Below are 24,252 nucleotides of genomic sequence, written 5' to 3'. Positions count from 1 at the left end.
TATTTTACAAAAGAAATTATTCAAGGTGAAAATAAAACCAGATATTTCAAAAGAATACTCATCATTAGATAATATCGAGAATTCTTCGTCTATATCTTTTGTAGATATACAATAAAACGATCTATTTGTTCTATTTGTCGATTTTATTTATGCATAAGGTTAAGATAAAAACATTTCCCTTGTTCTCTTAATTTTATAAAAACTTTTTCATTTTCTCTACGATGTATCTATAACAATATACCCCTTCCACCAAAGGTTTCGTGTTTGTAAACTTTTGCATCTACTGTCTTATTTATTATTTTTATATTATAATGAATTATATTAAAATTAATTTCGTACATGACTGTTGTGTATTTTATATTTATTAATTTATTAATATAATTACTTATAAATACAATTAAGAAATAGTGAACACAAAAGGCTCTTTATACTGAACTGTAATTCGAAATTCCTTTTTTTTAGTCATTGTTGGAATATAGATACTTGGCGGGTCCTTACCCACTTACTACTCACAATAAGAAAGCCGTAACTTTTTTTATCGAATTACTGCTTTCAATGTCACTTGTCAAGTCCAGTTGTTTAAACTAGTGATACAGAAATTCTTAATTGCGTCACCAATCCAATTTTCAGTACGGAATTTAGGAATTTCATTAATTAAATTTGTGTAAATAGTAATGCGGCTTATTTGAAGTAGGTAGACTTTTTCGTTTGCTATGAATTTTTAAATGTCTTTTTTTGACAGCATTCGACCAAGTGTACATTATTATATATCGACACTATTATATTGATAACTATATTTCAGTTAACAAAATGTCGTCGTCAGCGATTTACATATTGGACGTTAAAGGTAAAGTTCTCATATCGAGAAATTACCGAGGCGATGTAGATATGGGTGTTATCGACAAGTTCATGCCGCTTCTAATGGAGAAGGAGGAAGAAGGGATGTTAACACCATTGCTGCAAACAAGCGAATGTACTTTCGCTTATATTAAGACTAATAATCTTTACATTGTATCAACAACAAAGAAGAATGCCAACATTGCCCTTGTGTTTGTATTTCTTTACAAAATAGTAGAGGTTATGACTGAGTACTTCAAAGAATTAGAAGAAGAGAGTATTAGAGATAATTTTGTTGTTATCTATGAGTTGATGGATGAGTTACTTGATTTTGGTTACCCACAGACCACTGATAGCAAGATACTACAAGAATATATAACCCAGGAGGGTCACAAACTTGAAATGCAACCACGAATACCAATGGCAGTAACCAATGCTGTTTCGTGGAGGTCGGAAGGCATTAAATACAGGAAAAACGAAGTATTCCTAGATGTGATAGAGTCAGTTAATCTATTAGCTAACTCCAATGGAAATGTTTTGAGAAGTGAGATTGTAGGGGCAATCAAAATGAGGGTCTACTTATCAGGGATGCCTGAACTAAGATTAGGATTAAATGATAAAGTGCTTTTCGAGAGCACAGGCAGAGGGAAATCTAAGTCTGTAGAATTGGAAGATGTAAAATTTCATCAATGTGTTAGATTGTCGAGATTTGAAAATGACAGAACTATATCTTTTATCCCACCAGATGGTGAATTCGAACTCATGTCATATAGATTAAACACTCATGTTAAGCCTCTGATTTGGATTGAATCAGTTATTGAACGACATGCCCACTCCCGGGTTGAATACATGATCAAAGCTAAATCACAATTCAAGAGACGTTCAACTGCTAATAATGTTGAGATAATCATACCAGTACCAGCCGATGCTGATTCTCCTAAATTTAAAACCACAATTGGCAGTGTGAAATATACACCTGAACAGAATGCCATAACCTGGTCTATAAAATCTTTCCCTGGCGGCAAAGAGTACTTGATGCGGGCTCACTTTGGTTTGCCTTCGGTGGAGTGCGAGGATACAGATGGGAAACCACCTATTCAAGTCAAATTTGAGATTCCATACTTCACCACTTCCGGGATACAAGTTAGATATCTTAAAATCATTGAAAAAAGTGGCTATCAAGCTCTGCCATGGGTCAGATATATCACTCAGAACGGAGACTATCAATTAAGGACTAATTAAATCACAGCCATTTCTTTGTTACATTCCTTTAACATATAAGTTGCACTAGTATGTAATCGTAATTATTATATATATTCAATTTTAATGTAGTTGTATTTTTGAAGTATTATTGTTAAGGTTGTTTGACACTAATAAAGTCTTACTATTTATTTTATTTTTATTAACTTTTTCCTCATTAGTAATTGTTATAAATGCTTGAAATATAATGTATATTAAAATTTAAAAATTTAAAAAAGGGTTATTTGAACTAGCTAACGACCTAAAGGCCAACTATAAAACATTTAAAATATAGTTATGAATGTATATAAGTGGCTTTTGCTTTCTGTACAGAATGGATATAATAAGACACATAAAATAAAAACATCTATTGCAATTCAAACCATATGTTTAACACCATCTGCGCTTGAATATTTAGCTATATGTTTGCCCTTTAAATGAAACTGATATATTTCGGATATACTACGCGGATTTTATTATTTTAAAACTACATAATCCCGACGTTTCGGTTACTTTTCAGCAACAGTGATCACGGGCAGGCAGTATATATGAAATATATTAGCTTCATTTAAATGAATAAATCTCGCGAAAGTCTTAGAGCTCATTATGTTTACCCTTGCTATGATTTTTTTATGTAGATATTCAGTACTACACAAGTTTCATGACATCTGTCAATGTCTGTAATTATTTGTTTACAAATTTTCAAACTAATTCGCGGGATCATTACTCATTAGGTACCAAACATCAGTTGCACTTATTTAACAGTTATCTAATGCACCGTAAGAAATATGAGGAACATTAAAAAACTGTGCCACATTTATCGTCGGGGTTACAGCAATGATATATTGCCATCAAGTGAATCCGTGATAATAAGACAGAATAAACCTGAAAAAGATATTGATAACCTCGAAACACCTGTCGAAATTCATCCTGAAAATGATCCTAAAGAATTCAGAGTCAATGATGTGAATATACAAATGATATCAAAAAATATTTACGACCAGCTCTTTCGGACTCCGCAACCCACTTTAGATGCTGGTTTGATTAAAAGGTAGTTTTATAATTTTTTTTGATTGTGTAAATTGATAGTTGTTTTTAAATTTCTCAAAACTATAGTGTTACATGAGCTTATATCAACTATTTCTCACTTTCAAGAATATTCTTAAGTTATGTTATACTATTTTTATTCTATAAATACTAGCAAAATAAAATGATGTAAAGCTTATACCCTATTTGCCTCCTTATTTATAATAGTCGTTTTGTAAATGGCAAATAATTATTTTAAGTAAATAATGTTTGCAGTTGCCTAAACCATTTAGAAAAGCATGGCATAGATATCAAAACGAGTACATACTTACCAGATGTACAACTTAAATTACCAAAGTTACAAGGAAAGGATATTGAGGAACATTTTTTTAATATTGGAGAGACACAGTGTGCCCCATACAGAACCCTGTTACAAAAACTATCAACAAACAACTTACCTAAATTACCAAAGGTATCAATTTCATAGCTTAAATTTTAGTTTTAATATATTTACTTCTTTTATTACTCATTGAAATATGATAAAAAAAAAATAGTCAGGAAACAGGAAATGTTTATAAGAAAAAGAATAGTATACAAGAGAATATAAACCTTTTTCGTTGGTTGATTTTTGTGTAAAACAAAATTATAGATTATTGTAGTAATCTATCATTTGCTATGATTTTAAATTCAGAAATGGCTCAAAAAACAAGGTTGGACAAAGTATACTGATCAAGGCTCTGAACCTGTAGCCTGTCCTCAAGATGATGCTTTGATACTTGATGTGGAAGTTCTGATGACTGCTGGGAAAAGACCGACACTGGCCTGTGCTGTGTCTTCTGAAGCTTGGTATATTCTATATGTATTCTAAGAAATATCTACAATAGTATTGTTCCCTTAGAAATTATGATTGAAATTAGAATTAGAATTACTCTCAGAAATTATGATTTTTTATGTGAGTGTTTGTTTTACATATTTTAGATTTGAATTTTCCATGCATTAGTTTTTTAATTGTAATTTTTTTGTCAATTGCTTATTAAATAGTTATCAACATAAAAAAGATCCCAATCACCATATTAACATTTGCTGTCTACTTGTCTGTTTTTCTGTTTATTGAAGTATTGCATAGATTTGACGAGACTGTCATTAGAAAATGGATAGATGCTACTTTTATATTGAGAAAATCAAATAAACAGGACTGGTAACAAAGTTACAAGACAATTTAGGTGTTTTTTTAATATGTGAATTGAATTTTTAAAATATTGTATTTGAAAAGATATATGTAACATGAGGTCGCATATATAAATCGCAATTTATAAATATGTATATATGTGTATGCTAAATACCAATATGTAAATTTCAATAGTATATAATCTGCTTCATATATATGATTCTATAAGAGACGAAACCTCTTAGCATTCAATGGATTCACCGTGCGGGTGCCGGGTCCATTACGTTGCAGGGAGAGGAGCTTCAACAGCGCCTGGGACTTGCGACCCAGGTTTAGGTTTAAGGGGCCCCTATCTTACGAGCATTAAACGCTAACCTCCACCGTCCAAACTCCTCTACCGCATACAAATCCACGACGAACCTGTTTCGAGTGAGTTCGTTAGTGAACTCGTAATATTTATTGACAATGATGGCATAGTCTTTGGGGATGTTGGTTTCCCAAGAAACGTAAGCTCTATTATCACAATGGCTTGACGTTTGATTTTATAGCCCTAGTGCCTTCTCTCACAAAGCCTATTGAACGCTCGTTTGTGGTTATTTCCCTTTGCGCTCTGGCTACCGAAAGATAGCAGCAGATTAGCAGTTCCAACTGCCTTCCCACGGATATAGTAAGTTTTTTCGGTACCTTTACCCCGTCTTATTAAATTACTCTAATCTGGGAGAGTCATTTGGAACGCATTGAGATACAATTTTGGCAATGCTGGCGACCAATAATGAGTTCATCATGTACTGTGTTCGCAGGTATGGCTGGGTCAGTGAACCTCTGGCAAATGATAACAAACATGAACATCACAACTCTGTGAGGTACGAAGACCTGATACCTTTAGAAACCGATGGTTTTGAACCAGTAGGTGATATAACCAGACCGAGGATAGTGGTTGGTCACAATGTATCATATGACAGGTCCAAAATTAAAGAACAATATTGGTTGAACAAGACTGGTAAGTAATAAATGTATGCATTTTTATAGTCTTCACTTAAGTGATGGACTAAAACAATGCATAGATAGACTGCATGACAGAATAAGTAAACACATGTCAATAAAACTAAGTCTTACAATGACAATCACAATAGTCTGTATTCACGTCAACTTGTTTCTAACGCAAACGATATAAATATCCTAAGATAGATCTGACAATACAATACAAAAAAAGAAATAATGCTATTTAAAATGTACTTGCACATTTAACTTTATGGGACAAGAAATGTATGTAACACATACTCAGTATTAATGACAAATGCCTAAAAATAAATCTCTATAATTGACATGTAATCAGATTTATATAGCTATAAAAAAAATCTTCGCCGAAAACACTTTTATGGACATTTTAAACGAGGGGATTTTTTATAAAATAAATCACGCGTAGTTAATCCGAGGGGATTTTTTGTTTCCATATTTGAATTTCCCTTATTATAAGAATTTTTTCTTAAAGTTACTAATTTTTAGGCGCTGTATACACACAATACCAACTTTAGTATTATATTAACAATTTCTTTTTAATTTCTGTCTAAACACCTGAAACAAATCTTGCCAATGATTTGCAGACAAATGTGATCATTCGAAAATTTTAAATTTTTTTAATATACAAATAGTATTGAGAAGTAATTACTGTTAAAGTAAAATGAAAGTAGGATTGTCTCATATATTTTTAAGAATAATAATCCAACCATTGAAATGTTCTACTTCTTGTTTGTACTACATATGAATTGTTGTGACATACTTATATATTATACATACATATATATATACATATTTTTTTCCAGGTGTACGTTTCATGGACACAATGTCAATGCACATATGTGTGTCAGGAGTAACCAGCTATCAGCGAACAGTTCTCAAAGACAAAAACAAAGAACCTCATCCTCATGATGACGAATGGAGAGAAGTCAGCTCCCTCAATGGACTCTCTGATGTAAATTAATTATATATATTCATTTATAATCAAACTTTTTGGTATACACGTTTATACATGGTGTGTTTATTTTTTTAGATTTTGATAAAATCTCTTTTGGTGATATTTAAAACAAATAATAGATTTCAGATAGGTTTATTAGCTATGATGAAATAATTTCACTCATAAAATTGTGGCTTTATTATATTAAGTTTCACTTATTTATTTTTGTTACCTTTTTCTATATATTGTTGCAATATCGTTAATGGTTGTGTGTATTATTAACTTGGACAAAATATTTGTTAATTTCGACCTCATACCATGACTATCTATTACGGAATATTGGAAGCCAGAAAAAAAAATATTCTCATTAAGTAAATTATTTATTGAAAATGAAAATTTAGTTTCACTAAGTTCTAATGGTTCGTTTGTGTGATTTCTGATACCTTTTAGAGCCAATCCAATAATTTTTTTACTACTATGAAATTTTTATACATACATATACATCCGAAAACATTGTATCTTTAATTTATTTTTTATATAATATTTTAAGATATAGAATCTCTACAATATTTTTAATGCTGCAATAAACATACGTACAAAAAAAATATAATATTCCAGGTGCATAGATTATACTGCGGTGTGGCCATAGACAAGCAGACTCGAGATGTATTCGTAGAGGGCTGCCTAGAGGATGTCCAGAACAACTTCCAAGACCTCATGAAGTACTGTGCCGGTGACGTCATCGCTACCCACAACGTACTCGGAGCGCTATTACCCTTGTTCCTAGAAAGATTTCCGCATCCTGTCACATTCGCGGGAATGTTAGAATTGGGTAAAAAAATATTTTGTATGTTATAATATGTAATATTCATAATGTAACTAATATATATATATATATATATTAGTTATATATATATATATATATATACATATATATACATATATACGTTCTTCTTCTAAATGATACTTAAAATTTAAAAAAAGTTCAGAGGTGTGCTTAGCATATTAAATTGTGAAAAATAATTTCTATTATTGTATATATTTATTGACAAGTTTCAATTGTTATATATCCCAGGTTCTGCTTATCTTCCTGTCAATTCGAATTGGTCACAGTACATAGATTCAGCCGATACAGTTTTTGAGGATTTGAAATTGGAATCCCAACAGATACTCTCATCTAAAGCGGATGAAGCGTGTCGAATGATGGAGAACGAAGGTTACAAGGAGGATCCATGGATGTGGGATCAGGACTGGTCGGTACAGAAACTAAAATTAAAAAAAAATGCGACCAAGAAAAAAGAAACTATAGAGTCAAAAAAACCAGCCAGTAAAGATGTAAATAGAATTAGTTCTAAATTTGAATTATTAAGTGACGAATATGTTGATAGTCTTAAGACCAACGAGAAAGTTACACACGATTTTGAAAATTTGAACAAAAAGTTTAAGTATTTATATGATTTGGGTGATTTATTGCCTGTAAAGAGACCTTTTTTGGCCGGATATCCAGCGTGGTATAAGAAATTGTGCACTAAACCAGGAAAGGACCCCGACTGGAGGGCCGGCGCTAATAACATTACTACCAGTATGCAGGTATGCCCATTCTGTGTATACACTTAAGATGCGGAAATGTACACTATAAGAATGAATATCATCGTTTATGATGGTTACAAACCGCTTACGATAAACTACAGTAATTCTAATTTAAGTTTAATCAGACTTGGACAATTTTGACGCAAAACTCTTGATAGTATATATATATATAACATGGTATTTATACTTATACCGATAAGTACCGACTTATATATGATTACTATACAATACATTTGGAAGACTACTTACATTAGGCTTAGATTATTATTAGTTGTTTAAATTTAAAATTGCAAAAAAAAATAATGATTAACAGACTGTTTTACGAGAATATAATCTGTATAAAATAAGCTGTATAATGACATCAAATATATTATACAGATAACTCCAAAGCTCCTGCGTCTCTCATGGGAAGGCTATCCTCTACATCACCTGCAGTCCGAAGGTTGGGGATTTCTAGTTCCATACAGTAGACATATAGCTGAAGACGCCAAGGAACCTCTCGTGCCGTTGGAGAAGATTCTGGAAATTTGTCCATTAATGACCTCTAAAGCTGATTACGTTGAGAGCGAACTACATATGCTGCCTAAGAATGTGGAGGTGAATTAAAAAATTATAGTATTTTCCAACTTAATTAAGTACAATCAGCGATTTTTAATAGCAATCTTAAGGATTGGAGTATTTGATTATACATATTCTATATTTCGCTATTGCTAGTTTATAATGTTATTAAAAATAAGGAATTAATATACAGTTTGTATAATTTTGTGAATAAATTAATTTTCTTCGGTGCAGGCAGAGTATTTATGTTTTTAATAAGGTTCGGACTCTATCAGTATGTATATATGTATATATATTTCAGGAAGATTTAAGCAGGAGGGCGTATTATGCTCGTAAGAAGAAGGAAGAACAGGCAGTGGCCAATCAATACCATGGACTCGGGGTTTGGTGTGGAGTACAGATACAGGGTTCGTTATAAGAATAATTATATGAATAATGTGAAGTTAATCTATCTTATACTAATATAAAATATATCAGTACAAGATAGATAACATCAAAACCTGTTTTTTTTTAATGAAATATAATATGATAATTTTAATTAACTAAATAATAATAAATGCAATAAAAAATTATTGGTATATATATGATATTCTATTTTTGTCTATTGATTTAGGTAGGAAGTTCTAAAAGCTATATTAATTTTTTTTTAATATGTTATCTGTGTCTCCATGTAAAAACATCGTTGTTTTAAATTTATTTCATCAATGACGAGGACTATCTCATATGCTACATATATTTTAAATGCGAAAGTTTGACATGTACAGACGTTTATAGACTTTCTATATAAAAATTACTTAACGGATTTTGGTGAAAATCTTCAGTACTGCAGTTCACTCATCGGAGTGTGATATGTTTTATAAATTATTGTGGAATTCCGAAGGTCCTGCTCGCTGATCCCATGACAGTTGTTTGTTTGTACAGTTAATACAGCATAGATGTCACTACCAGTTGGTTACTATATCCAGTGATTTGTCACATACAATTCTGTTAAGGCAGGGTTCTATACATGGCATATGAATTCTCCTCATCAGGTTGCTGTCATTTCCTGCGTCTCCCTCACAAAGATGGTCCGAAATATAAAGTAGGGAATCCGCTGGCGAGGGATTTCCTAAACATGTTCAGTCAGAACGTACTCTCTGCTCAAGGGAACGAGGCTGAGAAGGTTAGTTGGGAGGTTATATTAAATACTGATTAATTTTAAGATTTCGTATGACAAAGGACACTGCGAATATTCGACATAATATGTACTCACACACACATACACACCAACACACACACACACACACACACACACAAACACACACACACACACAAACACACACACACACACACACACACAATAGTAATACACGTGTGTTGTCAGGTGTTGTCGTTCGGGCGCATGATGTCGTACTGGCGTAACAACCGCGAGCGTGTGTGCGGGCAGCAGGCCGTGTGTCTGCCGGACCCGGCGCTCCCTCAGCACCTCCGAGGTCGTGGACTGGCCGCCATCTTGCCGCTCGTGGTTGTGTGCGGCACGCTCACTAGACGGTGAGTGTGTGTGTGTGTGATTTATAACATGTAAATATATGTAATGTAAGAGGGTAGGAGAGGGGAGATCCACATATAAGCAGTTGTTAGGAGATCAGGACTCTTTACCGTTCGTAACGCGCGTTGGCGGGATAGATTAATTGATTGTAGATTTTCGGAGTGTGTTTAAATCTTTCGTTCATGGTATATTCAGTTGTCATTTCACGATGAGCTTAAATCGGGATAGTTGAAAGTTAATACTTTAAAATTGTTTTTGGTTTTGTGTAAACTTAATAAGGTAGTAGTGTAATTGTATCAAATATTATTTTTAAAAAAAGTCATGTCTGATCTTGTTTCTGGGAATATATTTTTTTAATTGAGTTGTATTACAACGCTACCACAGTTAGAGGTTTCCGATTGATGCCACAAAAACTACTCTTGATACATTATTACAACGTCCTCGTATCGTAAATCTTTTGTAGTATCATTTCCAAATATTTTAATTATGTTTCTTTATCTATAATCTTGTATTTTGTTTAGGAAAATACAATACAATGAAACATGTACCTGTGATAGATGTTCCTTTGTAATTTATAGATAATATTGATGTTTCTTTATTTGTAGCGCGTCGGAACCAACTTGGATGACCGCTAGTAATGCTCAGAGCGACCGCGTGGGCTCCGAACTACGGTCTATGGTCACCGCTCCTCCAGGGTACCGCTTCGTTGGTGCTGATGTGGACTCTCAGGTAAAAGAACACACACCTAGCTCTACATAGAGCCTGCGTCATAAGTAATTTATAGGTGGTAGAGCCTAGCTTTGGTCTAGTCACTACAGCTATAACGTGGGCTGGCTCGCCCGTGGAAGTACCACCTTCTCACAGAAGATCAGCGTGAGGTAGCCGTTGATTTTGTTTTGTTTGATGGTTAAGAGAGACGATTGCCCTCTCCCTTTTCCTACTCTTTCCTGTCCCTCTCCAATAATCAAGGTCGATAACGCATCTGCAACATCCCTTATGCTGCAGATGTCCATGGGCGACGGTGACTACCTTCCATCAAGTAGACCGTCTGCTCATTATAATCAGTCATTTAAATAATTCTCAGGATTATAGTTTAGTCGTAATAGTTTTTCCGAGTGTTTCACAATTCGCGTGTGATTGTTGTTATCCGTCACCAGGAGTTGTGGATAGCCGCTCTATTGGGTGACAGTTCGTTGATGTGTGGGGGGAGCGCGTTCGGGTGGGCGGTGCTAGCGGGGGACAAACGGACTAACACCGACCTACACTCACTGACAGCAGTCGCTGCCGGAGTGAGAAGGGATCACGCTAAAGTCATCAATTACGCCAGGATATATGGTATGTGACTACCACTATCACTATGTTATTATATTTTATATTAGCATAAATAGTGCTCGACTGACATTAAACATTAATTATGTGGAAATTAATGCCTAAGTGGTGGGAGTAATAATAACCTTCTATGACAGTAATAATTTGAAAGAAAATAAGATTTTAGTGACCAGTTCAATGCTTTACTGTTTTCACGAAAAGGTAGATGGAGTATCACTTCGCGCGGATGTTAAGGTTCAAGGTCAAGGATCAAAGTCCGCGACGCAAGTATGGAGACTCTTCATGTGTCTGATCGCTTGATGATGGAGCATTAAAGCGTTCTTTCATCACGTCCTATGTCGTCCAACTATTTACTTATAAATAAATGTCAAACTTTTTCTAAACAAACTTGTTAGGTATAGCTCATCCTATCGCTTTAAACCAGGTGCCGGGCAGAATTTCGCTGAGAGATTGCTGAAACAGTTCAACCCGACTATGACGATATCTGAGGCGAAGAGCAAAGCCGCCAAAATGTTTACTACAACCAAAGGAAAAAGGGTTTACAGGCTGAAGGAAAAATTTATGGAGGGTTTCATGGACGAGGAGTCAGGAGATCAGGTATAGAGGAAGTCTACCAGGTTTTTGTGTTGATTTAGAAATTTGTCACCAATATAGTACATGGCTGTGTGGTGTACTGAAGTAGAAATGGGTTTGGATAGCGCTTAGAGAGAGTCCTAACATGTGCCACAGCACACAAACCGGAATTCTTAGTTCAGACTAGTGCTTTCTTTATGTGGACAGCCATGGTCATACTGGCATCTGTTATTGTAATCAAATAATAAAGATTAGAGCCCAAAAATATGGAAAATTTGCCGGTTCGTGTAAATCGATCTTGGTAAATATAATAGAAATTGCTAAACTTTGCTGGACATAAACTTACAGTCGACTTTCACAATCCCCATTTTATAGTACTCGCGAAAAATCTCAAGAACAGCAATCTAAGCCTTTTTTTTTTTGTTGACGGGGGGAAATCTTCGTAAGACTTCCGGCCGCGTGAGGGGACGCGACTGGGGCATGTGGTATTCTTACTCCCTAATACCCCCCGATGTTCTCTTTCTGCGTTATCGGCGGGGGACGTGGGAACTGTTAACTACCACGACCCCACAGCGCTTACCTCTCGCGGCTTCGTCCGGGCTTGGCTCTGCCCAGTGCGGCGGCTTGGTGACGTTCCGCCGCTTGCCTCTCCGAGAGCTCCCCGGACATTGGGGAGCTTGCTTCTCGGGCCCTCTTGATGTGAGTGGCAATCCCCCGATCGCCGCCCACGAGCTAGGCATCCAATTTCATGGCAGGCGGGGCGGGAACCGCTCCTCCTCCGCCATTGGCCTTGGGCTTTTTAGGCCGAGCAATCTAAGCCTAGAAACGTAATTTTTTATAACAGTATCCCTTCCTAACTTTCTACTTGTTTCGGTACTCAAAGAATTCCACGAACATGAGCCATTATTCCCTATACTCATTACGTATGTACTTCTCTAAATATATTTTATTTGCTAACTAGTCAATGGTCCACTACCACATACTTATTCTTCTTTATTTGTTCTTTACGTATCTTGAGGCAAAAAAATCAAAATAGGAAGCTGACAACATCAAGTTTAACATTTAAATGAACTAATATTTGTCGGATAACTACGCGTATTTTATAATTTTATAAACTACATACTCCCGACGATTCGTTTGCTTTGCGGCAACTTTGATCACGGGCAGACGAGACGCGATTGTCTGCCGAGACTGAATGAATACTCGCGGAAGTTTTAGATGTCATTAAGTTTAACATTATTATAATTATAGTATTTGGAATGACACATTGTTAAATTATATATTTCCTTTTGTTTGAAGCTGTGTTTTAACATGGGTTATGGGTTCCATTAACTATACGAAACCTTTTACGTTATCATTGCTCGAATTGAATAATTTATAGCTCATGAGTTACCAGTCTCTCATTAGGCGTACCGTCCCCAGACTGTAGAGATGACTTCGTACCAAGCGATGCGTCTCGCTAAACTGAGCGGCCGAACTACAGATGAGATGTTCGAGCGACCTCGGTGGGAGGGGGGAACAGAGTCGCACATGTTCAACAAACTAGAGGAAATAGCAGGTATTGTAAGGATAGCTGTAATGCTTCGCGCGCGACTTCGTCGGGACTGTATCTAGAGATATGTATGTTACAAATAAATATTCGTAAATGAATTCAGTAAATTTAGTTTGGTTATAAAGTATTTTAAAATAAAGCACTGGCTCCTACGGCGTATGTAACTGTGGCCGTGACAGGAACGTGTCCGGCAAAAAACATTTGTATTGAAGAGTCTGAGACCATGCCCATTACACCGATCCGTCACGTCGGCGAAAATGTTTTGTTGGTGACGATGCGCTCCATGCATGACACGCGACGTTATCACAGCGATACGAGGTGGAGACGAGACGGTGAGCTATCATCGGCTATAATTGTCAATTTCCAATAGCCATCGTATCGTATTAATCTCTAAAAGCTATTGCTCGGATCAGGCCAACATTAATACAAATGTCACATCATTGACCGCTCGGATATAACGTCAATAAAGGCTTCAGAACGTAATTGATACGCTCTCGTGGGCATGTCGTGTTGTCGCCTGACACGTTCCTGTTACGGTCATAGCTACTTACGTCATAGAGTCCATAAGTCTCCAATACGTTTCCTTAGCATCAAACGACGTCCCGAGAGTTTTAAATTGCTTAAATTTTAGTATGAATAAAAAAAGATCAGAAAATTGATTCTATCTGTAGAGTCATCGTGTCCTCGTACAAGTTTCCTCGAGGGGCGTCTGTCTCGTTCTTTGGAGGCTGCACATAACGGAGGCGGCACTAAACTGAACTGGGTGGTCCAGAGCGCTGCGGCCGACTTCCTACATCTCATGCTGGTTAGCATGACACATCTGCAGCCATCAGCCAGGTACAGTCTACCCACGCTGACATGTTGCACGTTAAGCAGATGTACCAAAGAAACATTTAGTGGTGATCCCATCAATTAGATGATACGCAAAAAATACTTTAAAATCGGTATAAATCTTCGTCGCTGGACGCAAAAACGTGATTAATTGTTGTCATAAAAAATATATTAAGAAACAAGAAGAAGACAATGTTAACAAACAAATGTTAAGACTTAAACTTTATGGTCTTCGTTTAGATCTTTAGTGTCTGACGCTGCGAGGGTGAACGATAAATTACTTATTATTATGGAATGGTATAAATGTTCTCGGTGATATTAAAATTTGTATAACTTAATTGTTTGTTGTTTGTTGTGTTTTATACAATATTTCCTATTTCAGATTTTGTCTCAGTTTCCACGACGAGGTCAGATACTTAGTTCCCGAGGAACATAAATACGAGGCAGCCTTGGCATTACAAATAACAAACCTTCTCACTAGAGCTTTCTGTTCACAGAGGTATAACTTGTTTAATGTTTTCGTGTTGTAGCAAATAACTCATTCAAAATATTAGTAATACATAATATATTAAGGGTGGGATGAAAAGTTTGCAGGCTGACATGTAGGTGGCGCCTTAGTATTAAATACTTATGATTAGTCCGACGTAACCTTTAAAAAAATTTTCAGAAAAGCAATTTTTGTCAAATTGATTAAATATAATTTAGTGTTAATAAGGGTATGCTTAATGATATGGAAGATTTCCTCGTGTATTCGTTTGAATTAAACTAAGGTTTTCGGCCCTTACTACGCAATTTTTATTACTTTTCACCTATGAATAACAAGACCAACTGACAGGCATTCTCATCTCGGCTGCCCGTGATCACGGTTGCTGTAAAGTAACCCAAACGACGGGTTTATGTATATAGTTGTAAAATAATAAGTAACGCGTAGTAATATCCGAAACCGTTAGTTTTATTTGAAGCATTGCTTTTTGACGAAAAAACTATTATCGAAGCAATGGCTTGTCTTTATAAACAAGAAGTCTGTTGTGAGACAAGTCAAATTGTACTATAAAAAGGGTGTTGAAAAATTTTATAATCTCGGTATTCGTTGTATTGCTATTGAAATCTATGCTTACCTACGAATTTTTCAGCGAACTTGTAACCTATCTTAAATTTATATATCATACAATATAAAATATACATATTATATACTAGACGTAAAATTCTGCAATTAACTATTCAAAATATATTAATAATTTTAGATATAATGGATAAATGATATCCGGTACTCTGAAATGAATTAATAAAAAAACATTTCATATAACATTTTGAAACAATATTTTTATTTATACGATTCAAAAATAATATATAGAATATAAAATTGTATTTTATTTTTAGTCTGTGATGTTGCGTACACTCCAAACGTCTACGGAATATAGGAAGTATTTTTTTCAAATATAATTGCAGGGTTGGGATACACGATCTACCGATGTCAGTAGCTTTCTTCTCATCTGTGGAAGTCGATCGAGTTTTAAGAAAGGAAGCCAATATGAACTGTGTGACCCCTTCAAACCCTCATGGACTGGAAAAAGGCTATGGTATACCTAATGGAGAGTCATTGACGATATATGATGTCTTAGAAAAAACCGATTGTAACAGATTTTGTACCAAAGAAACGAAATAAAAATTATTAAACCTATCCTTGTTTTGTTCAATTTATTGAGTTCGTATTATTCCCTTCTTGAAAATTCTTATGGTATTTTTCGATTAACAACTTCATTCGAGAATCATGTCACACAAAAAAAAATATACAAATTAGACTTCTTTCTCAAATAAAACGTATATATTTCATTAACAACAACAACATATATTTATATTATATTCGTTCTAATTCATTGCAGATAGCAATTCCTAAATTTCATTCAATTTTGGCCTTATGTTAAGTTTTCATTCATTGCACGTAAAATACCTGTAATCCAAATCATGTTGTGTCAAAATGTCTGGATGTCAATGTCAATACTCAAGATGAAGGTTATAAATTCACGTTATTATGATCAGTTTAAATAAATGTTTTTAAAAATAAAACAGTGAAAATGTCGAAAGTAACAAAGAGGAAACATGTGATGAACGAAACATTATGGGACGACTATGAGTTGCCTAAAGAAAATCAAAGTATAGTTAAAGTTTTGAAAAGTAGAGGAAATAATCTTCATGAGGTAATAAAGCATAACATTTCACGCTTCTTTTGAAAGTTTTGCTTTAAAATTGTAAATAAATTAGCGGGGACTTTATTTACTCATACTTTTACAGATACAAACGCCTACTGGAGAGGAATACTTGGTATCTATGCCGGGAAAATTTCGAAAAAACATTTGGGTAAAACGAGGCGATTACATTCTAGTGGAACCAATCGAGGAAGGGGATAAAGTGAAAGCGGAAATAGTTAAAATAATGAATAAGGGCTCTATAAAATATTACAAGGAAAATAATGTGTGGCCTAAGGAATTTGATGATAACAAAAAGGAAGAGCTCAAGGAAAATGATGATGACTTATTTGTAAACACAAACAGAGCTCATATGAAAAGTTATTCCAGTGATATAGACAGCAGTGACTCTAGTGACAGTGACAGTCAAAGTGATGATAAATAAATATTTTATCTCAATGTGACTCAATATTTGTTTAATGTAAACCATTCTATAACAAGAAAACAACCATCCTTAACCTCTTAAAAGCTAAATAAATAGAAATTATTTAACACAAAATCAGATTACCAGTATTAACTAAATTTATAAATAACAAATTAACTTTTCACAAGCCTAGTTTTCTGCATATTGTGAATTATTAAAGGAATAAACATTATTTTTAATATATATCTGATGTGATAGTATACATAAAATATTGCTAAACTTCTATAAACATACTTTAAATGTATGAAATTTCTTAAACATCTATATTTATAAACAGACATACTTAAAAAGTAATAAAAATAAATTTTTAACATTTTTGTGAGATCACATTTAACAAAGAAAATATTATATTATTGTGAAACAATTTAAATTTATACATATATCAATATTTTTCATCATCGATAACATATTCGTATATTAATTTTATAAGTTCCACGGATTCCTCTTTGGCCCAGCCTTCTGTTTTTAATATAAGTTTAGCTTGACCATCTTTAATGAACTCTAAACATTTCTTCTTTAACATTTCTGCTGAATGCATGTCGGCTAATTTTAATGTCTCTATAACATTACCTACTGTCAGTTTCCTATGAAGAGCTTCTTCGCTTAACGTTTTTAATCCCTTTAACTGATAATAATTGGCCGCAACTAAAAGAGTCTCTGGTATTTCATCAATTCTAGCAATTTTTCCACTATATATGAACATTATCACTTGGGAAAGTGTTGCCGATTCAAATGGGGATTCTAAAATATTGGTTTGACATTCCAAAGTGTTATGTAGAAAATTTCCTTTGAGAACTTCACTTCGGGAAGCCAATATTGCTTTGTGAACTTTATATTCGTAACCATCGTTGGATTTCATGATGACATCGGAAAATGATTCATTGTGTAGCAAACTCTCAAAGTTACAGCTTAGGTCTGCGAGTGATTGATTTTCATGAGCAACTTTGAAATCAGTTCTCACATTGAATTCAAATTGAAGTGATAAGCTTCCATTGCTTTGAAGGAATGTTTGCCTTCCCTGGGATGTATTTATGTCACGTTTGAATAGTGTAAATAAGTATTGCCATGAATTAGCTTCGATTGTGACATATTCATTTTCCACCATCAACTGGTCATGGAATGGATTCAAATTTGACCTCAGCGCTGTTTTGAGAAAAATGGTTTTGGGATATATATAATAGATTTCAATAATATCATTTTCTCTACCCAAAAGTTTTATTTTTAAATGAAACATTGAATCATTATCTCTTAAAGTATTTTCATAGATGTCCGAAAGCAATTCTTTTTGACAGTTGCTTTGAAGGAGTTCGTTAATATGAGGTATAATCCATTTTACTTTATGAATTTTGGTTTGCCCCATTTCAGAAGTTTTGTAATCTATATCCTGGTATAAAGACATTATGAAGTCCACAAAATATTCTATTAAAAATTTGAGAATTTGGATAAGGGAACAATAATGTTGAGATTTAAAATTCAAATTAGTTCATATTAACACTTGTACGGGCTGTACTGTATTCTTCGTTTAGATATTTACACTGACATAACAATATACAATAATTTAATCAATCATTCTTCTGTTGTCATATTTTGAGAATTCGCTTTTCGCCGTGCATTTACGAAGAGTGCCTTTTGAGTTAAAATTCAGCATTTAAATCATAAATCGAATATAACTCCAATTTAAATATCTTTTAAAAGTAAATAGGTTTATCATGTCAAATATATATTTTACAATTTATTAATAAATTTTGTCTTATGAAATATACAATATTTATCGACCGTTGTAAATGTGTCAGGATTGGTGGACTCTTTGGAGTCGATATTTTTTCTCCCATTATTGTTTCGACTGCTTTGTTTTGGAAAGAGCCTGATAGTCCGATATGTGTGAAATCTAAAAGTCTTATCAAAAATGCCTATTTAATTTAATTTTAATCGCATTGATAGAATATCAGCATCATATCGTAATGTAATGACTGTCAATTCATTAAAGCGGAACAGTGAACGGGGAAGATAATTTATTGCAATTTCTTTCAGCCAGTTTCAACTAATGTTATTTGGTGATAAATAATAATGGAGGATTATAAGTTTCTTTTTAAAGTAGTTTTAGTGGGCAACGCGGGTGTTGGTAAAACTTGTTTAGTGAGGAGATTTACTCAGGGCCTGTTTCCACCAGGTCAAGGTGCTACTATAGGCGTAGATTTTATGATTAAAACTGTCGAAGTGGATGGAGAGAAAGTTAAGGTAAAGGTCTTACGTCAGTTCAAAATATGTATGGGCGAATTTAATTTCGGTGATGAAATACATTTACTTGTCGACCTGTAATAAAAACCACCTTTTAACTATTAATTTAGCCACGATGTTACTTATTATATACATAAATATATTATACTAAAGTGAATAATCACTTATAAATAATTATAAATTATAGCTTCAGATATGGGATACAGCGGGACAGGAGAGGTTCAGATCTATAACACAGAGTTACTACCGATCAGCCCACGCACTTATATTGGTATATGACATATCTTGCCAGCCCACATTTGACTGTCTTCCAGATTGGCTTCGAGAAATAGAAGAGTATGCCAACAATAAGGTTCTCAGAATATTAGTTGGTGAGATAACAATTACTTTCTTACAATAGTTTGTATCAAAGTGATAAAAATTGCCATAAATACAATACCATTCTAAATACTTATGTGATGTCACAAAAATATATATAACTTTACCATATTGTTTGAATTGAAATTTTCTACCTTTTTGGGTTGTCATTGATTATATTTGACATTTGTATTTACATATTAGAATTGCAAAATGATTATTCTACTCTCCAGTGTAATTAATATTTTTAATTGCTTTAAAAGGTATGGTATCCTTTCATGGATTTAATGATCTAGAATAAAGAATGCAAATATAAATTTCAGGTAATAAGACTGATAGGGAAGATAGGGAAATACCTCGTCATATAGGCGAAGACTTTGCACAGAGACATGGGATGTATTTTTTGGAAACATCCGCCAAAGAAGCTGAAAATGTTGAAAGATTGTTTATGGAAATTGCTGTTGAATTAATGGAGGTGAGATTATGCTTAACATTTTGAATTTCTTGAGATTTATATGATGAGATTAAACACCATTAGTTTTGTTTAAGACTATCATTCATTGAAAATATATATATATTTATTTTAAAACTACAATAGTAATTATTTTGGCATAATTATATTTTATATGGGCTAATTTAATACAACAATATTAAAACATTTATCTTTGTCATTACCATAACATTTATAATATAACATAACAAGTTTTTGAACATAACAGACAAAATTTTGCTTATAACATGATATAAATAATTTAATTTGAATAAACATCTATAACCATATTACTTATTAATGTTGGAAACCTTTTATATTTGATTTCCTAACATTTAAATCCATTTTATAAATATGATTAGTTAGGTAGTCCTATTTAACTAATATGTATTATGTTTTTAAAATGTATTAGTTCATGAAAATAATATTTTTGCATGGAAGGATTAATATATATATGTATAAGCAATGTATAACTACATTGTAACACAAATTTATTTGTATTTCAGCAAGCAAAATGTAAGGAGCTACCCAAATATGACGGCAGTCTAGGTCCCATTAATGGTAAGACTTCCAGTGACAGTTCTTGTTGTCTCCGCTCATGAAGAACTTATCGCTTATTACATCACAGAGGGTTGGGTTTTATGTAAACGCAATTTTTTTTTATTTTTATACTTTTGAATGTTGTGATTTCATTCCGTCTATTTTTTATTTTATTTTTTGTTACATTTAATAATATTTTTTTTTACTAAGGTATCAAAAGTAATACATTTTGTAAAATTTTTTTTTTAAACATTCCACAAAAGAAGAGAATAAGGGTGATCTTTTGTATCACACTGAAACATTTAATTTAATGTCACTAAGACAGATGTACCCTATTTAAAAATTCCCTGCTTGTTACTGATAACAATTATATCTATTTGCACTTAATTTTCATAGAAATAGCTATCCATAGTATTAACAATATAGATACGTCTTATATAAATTTAAAAAAATAACATGCTTATCTAAAATTATTTTTGCACTGTTTAAATGAAAACCTTATAATTTTTATTACAAAGGTACAATTTCGAAAGTTAATATACCATTGATTTGCCACATAACGATCTAACGAAACGTATTTATTTACATAAAATTGGATGCATAGTTATCAGTTTTTCGTTGATATACCTATGTCGATACTGTCATGTGCAAAGTTACGTTATAAATAGTAGGACACACTTCGTGTTTAGGTACACGACATACATCCTTGGTCGTGCATATAGCAGTCTCAGTACAAACGTTTTTCACAATCACTGATATTGCATAATCGTATAGCCGAATAGAGAACAGTTAATATACCGCCGTGCTGACCGGAATTAGGTTAACGCAAAACTACAACTTACAAGGCGCACTGTGTATGCAATATATGTATGGAGATCATAAATGAGACCTGTTAAAGTTATCGAGTTCACAACGAAAGCGTTAAAAGTAAAAAATGTGTTAAATTATAACCTTATCCTTTACTTATAATTGTCAATGATAAAGTTGACAATGCTAAATAATGATAAATTCATTGAGAAAAGTTCATAAGGGTATTTAATAAAATAAACGGTTAGAGAAAATATTTGATTTTTTTTTTACTATAGTCTATGATTTATGGTTAAAAAATCGTATAAATATAAAGTAATCACGATTTTGTTAGAATTAATACGCCGCTCTTGACTAATAAAATTATTTATTTAATAATTTAAAAATATAGTTTTGGGACATAATTTTTTTTAGAGGTAATTATTATTTTTAATTTGTTAAATTATACACGGAACAGGTTTTTTTTATATACATTATAATATGAATTCAAGTTGCACATTAACCATGTAGCCTTTTGTTTGTGGCTGTGACTAAACAAGTTTTCATGTGTGGACAGACCTTAAAATGATATTTTTTTATTGTATATAAACCACCTTACATGTTATGTAGGGATTGGACGATAATAATTGAAAGTATGTAACAAAAAAAGAATTTATATTCTACTAAAAATAATTCCATTTTTATATTTCTTTACATATTTTAGTGTACATTCATATAAAAAAATAGAAGTAAAAGAAAACCTGAAATTTTTTAAAATCCATTCCTATTTCAAATATGTTTTATTTTTAATTTTATTATTATAAAAGGTACGAGGTTGATATTTATTATGCTGTATTTTTTTAAGAGTATTATTATATAAAACTTTATGCAATCGTCGGGTGTCTATTATTATAATGTATTCATATTCTGTGCACTTTGCTGTTTGTTTATGCATTATACATTTTAAATGGTTGTAAATTTTGTTAATTGTTATGTTGTTTGAATGTGCAATGTTCTTGTTTTTTCTTATTAATAAAATTGCTTTTAAACTAAATGTTGCTTTAAAATTTAACTCGTAATTGTAACTGGGATTTAAATTAATGCAATTTAATGTTATAAACTATCCTTGTGACTTGAATAGAATTTTAGGGTGACTACTCCTTCTTGAAATACAATTTTTCTTAATATCTCATAATAATGCAAACAATGTACAATATTTAGATCTGAATTTATATAGCTGTTTAATCTCAACATGTTGTAAAGTCACCAAAGAAAATCTGATAATTGTAATACTCGCAATTAAATTTATCAGTTTTATTATTGTGTTTGATTTAAAAATATTTTAAGATTTTATGTGTGAGCAATGAGAAACCCTTAGGTGTAGGAACAATAAGGATTCATTCTTGCTACAAAATATATTTTCTATCAAAGAATTTTTAGTTTGAAAAATAAATTTAAAATTTTCATACAAATTGTAATCTAAACAGGCATTCACTTGGATTGTTTGTAAAAATGCTATAATGATTGCAAATGAATTCAATTGTGGTTTTTTCTTTAATTACATTAAAAGTGTTGCACTTAGTTTGTTTATTTTTCTTAATTCAGTTTATCTTAAACACCATTTTGGTACTTCATGAAGAAATATATGTCATTTGTGTAATACATATTGATTTGAATTGGTATTTAATTATTTTAAGACAATTACTAAAAAATCAGTCAGAATTTGCAAAATTTCTTTCTTAAGCTTATAAAATTGGTCCAATTCCCCAGCAATTTGCCGTTTATCCACTTTAAGAAACACTTTAGGGAGATATAAGTTAACTCCGACATTTCAAATATAGATAAGAGTTAAATTCCTGTTACTTTTACAATGCCAGCTGAAAGTTATTATTATAGGAGTGGTAAAATATATAATATTATATCCTGTATCTGTGATGAAAATGGGACAATATATTCTTTACCTAAGTCTTAAGAGTCATAACTCGAAGCAACTGAAATGAAACCAGAGTCATTTGTTCAACTATGCACCTGTTTTAAGTATTTCAACTCCATTTAAACTAATTCCTTAGAAAAGCTAGGCAAATTCAAAACTTTTGACACCTTTATTATTAATAGCGTGTAAGCTGTAATGGCTTGTTATTACCCAGTGACATTTGGTGGATGGTTTGACTGCAGTAAAGGTAACCTTAATATTATGGTGAATAAGTATGTGGGTAATATGGTACCCTTATAGAGATAAACATAAACTCACAAACTGCACCTCTTTAATTACTCTGACTGACATTCTTATTGTGTTAATTTGAAGACTATAAGAAATTTAATATTTATATAATAAGGATACAGATAGTCTGATTGACTAGGTGTAAGCCTTTGTTAATGTTTGATTACGGTAAGTTCAGTGCATGAAATGAAATTGATTTCACATTTATTGACATTTGATTTTGTTGTTTGTGCGTCTGTAGTTGACGAAGATATAATTTTTGAATACTAGTATCTTACTAGTAGTTACTAGCATCTAACTATGTATTTATTTAAGTCTGGAAGCTTTTTTTCTACTATCATGAAACAGAGTGCTCCTCTTAAAGGGTAAGGGGATTAGGAACATCTTCATTATTAACTACTCTGAAAACATTAGTTAACTATTTGACTGATTCATTTTAAGTCAATTCTAAGCAACAGTCATTTTGGTATACAAATGTATAATTTTAATTTTAAAACAACTATATTCATGATGATTATTGCGTATTTTTTGCTACAGCAGTAAGTTTAAACTTTAATTTATAAATAATAAAGTATAAACTACAAAGTGAAAGCAGTATACAACAAATTTAATATGTCAGTGTTGCAATCCTAAAATTTATCTTATGTCACCGCTTAATATTTTATATGAATTACTATAAACTACACTTATGATTTATTAAATTACCATTTAATTTGTAAATATAAAAATACAATCTTTATGAAGAACTTATTTCTGGACCTTCTG

General features: G+C 32.5%; 5 protein-coding genes across 5 annotated transcripts; 4 read left to right on the top strand and 1 right to left on the bottom strand.

Annotated features, from left to right (window-relative positions):
• The first annotated feature begins 531 nt into the window (after nucleotides 1-531).
• On the top strand, nucleotides 532-2,228 carry LOC116774420 (AP-1 complex subunit mu-1). Its single transcript, XM_032667149.2, has 2 exons — nucleotides 532-690; nucleotides 803-2,228. Exon 2 carries the CDS (start codon nucleotides 811-813, stop codon nucleotides 2,077-2,079), a length of 1,269 nt encoding a protein of 422 aa, XP_032523040.1. The 5' UTR covers nucleotides 532-690; nucleotides 803-810; the 3' UTR covers nucleotides 2,080-2,228.
• A 550-nt stretch (nucleotides 2,229-2,778) lies between these two features.
• Nucleotides 2,779-15,866, top strand: LOC116774504 (DNA polymerase subunit gamma-1, mitochondrial). Its single transcript, XM_061524815.1, has 18 exons — nucleotides 2,779-3,127; nucleotides 3,379-3,574; nucleotides 3,794-3,948; nucleotides 5,071-5,270; nucleotides 6,094-6,242; nucleotides 6,843-7,056; nucleotides 7,300-7,814; nucleotides 8,193-8,411; nucleotides 8,674-8,779; nucleotides 9,404-9,534; nucleotides 9,736-9,902; nucleotides 10,506-10,629; nucleotides 11,058-11,235; nucleotides 11,654-11,826; nucleotides 13,225-13,360; nucleotides 14,026-14,191; nucleotides 14,568-14,684; nucleotides 15,635-15,866. The coding sequence occupies exons 1-18, from the start codon at nucleotides 2,865-2,867 to the stop codon at nucleotides 15,849-15,851; spliced, it is 3,426 nt and encodes a 1,141-aa protein (XP_061380799.1). The 5' UTR covers nucleotides 2,779-2,864; the 3' UTR covers nucleotides 15,852-15,866.
• A 122-nt stretch (nucleotides 15,867-15,988) lies between these two features.
• LOC116774468 (uncharacterized) lies at nucleotides 15,989-18,573 on the bottom strand. The gene has a single exon (XM_032667206.2). The coding sequence runs from the start codon at nucleotides 18,252-18,254 to the stop codon at nucleotides 17,238-17,240; it is 1,017 nt and encodes a 338-aa protein (XP_032523097.2). The 5' UTR covers nucleotides 18,255-18,573; the 3' UTR covers nucleotides 15,989-17,237.
• LOC116774323 (probable RNA-binding protein EIF1AD) lies at nucleotides 16,248-16,840 on the top strand. The gene is made up of 2 exons (XM_032667023.2): nucleotides 16,248-16,383; nucleotides 16,478-16,840. Exons 1-2 carry the CDS (start codon nucleotides 16,261-16,263, stop codon nucleotides 16,814-16,816), a joined length of 462 nt encoding a protein of 153 aa, XP_032522914.1. The 5' UTR covers nucleotides 16,248-16,260; the 3' UTR covers nucleotides 16,817-16,840.
• Nucleotides 18,574-18,922: 349 nt separating the features above from the next.
• Nucleotides 18,923-22,583, top strand: LOC116774402 (ras-related protein Rab-30-like). Its single transcript, XM_032667127.2, has 4 exons — nucleotides 18,923-19,093; nucleotides 19,281-19,464; nucleotides 19,774-19,925; nucleotides 20,447-22,583. Exons 1-4 carry the CDS (start codon nucleotides 18,923-18,925, stop codon nucleotides 20,540-20,542), a joined length of 603 nt encoding a protein of 200 aa, XP_032523018.1. The 3' UTR covers nucleotides 20,543-22,583.
• Nucleotides 22,584-24,252: the final 1,669 nt, after the last annotated feature.

The sequence above is a fragment of the Danaus plexippus genome, chromosome 26, assembly GCF_018135715.1.
Source record: "Danaus plexippus chromosome 26, MEX_DaPlex, whole genome shotgun sequence".
In the NCBI taxonomy this organism is placed as follows: Eukaryota; Metazoa; Arthropoda; class Insecta; order Lepidoptera; family Nymphalidae; genus Danaus; species Danaus plexippus.
The sequence above is the reverse complement of the archived record's forward strand: the minus strand, read 5'-3'. Positions and strand labels throughout refer to the sequence as shown.

Bases quoted from the DNA above. Each gene is read 5' to 3' on its own strand.
- LOC116774402 (XM_032667127.2), top strand. From the start codon at position 18,923: ATGGAGGATTATAAGTTTCTTTTTAAAGTAGTTTTAGTGGGCAACGCG. The intron at 19,094-19,280 runs GTAAAGGTCTTA...TATAAATTATAG, and splicing joins TGGATGGAGAGAAAGTTAAG to CTTCAGATATGGGATACAGC. The intron at 19,465-19,773 runs GTGAGATAACAA...TATAAATTTCAG, and splicing joins GGTTCTCAGAATATTAGTTG to GTAATAAGACTGATAGGGAA.
- LOC116774504 (XM_061524815.1), top strand. From the start codon at position 2,865: ATGAGGAACATTAAAAAACTGTGCCACATTTATCGTCGGGGTTACAGC. The intron at 5,271-6,093 runs GTAAGTAATAAA...ATTTTTTTCCAG, and splicing joins ATATTGGTTGAACAAGACTG to GTGTACGTTTCATGGACACA. The intron at 11,827-13,224 runs GTATAGAGGAAG...TACCGTCCCCAG, and splicing joins ACGAGGAGTCAGGAGATCAG to ACTGTAGAGATGACTTCGTA.
- LOC116774420 (XM_032667149.2), top strand. From the start codon at position 811: ATGTCGTCGTCAGCGATTTACATATTGGACGTTAAAGGTAAAGTTCTC.
- LOC116774468 (XM_032667206.2), bottom strand. From the start codon at position 18,254: ATGTCTTTATACCAGGATATAGATTACAAAACTTCTGAAATGGGGCAA.
- LOC116774323 (XM_032667023.2), top strand. From the start codon at position 16,261: ATGTCGAAAGTAACAAAGAGGAAACATGTGATGAACGAAACATTATGG. The intron at 16,384-16,477 runs GTAATAAAGCAT...ATACTTTTACAG, and splicing joins GAGGAAATAATCTTCATGAG to ATACAAACGCCTACTGGAGA.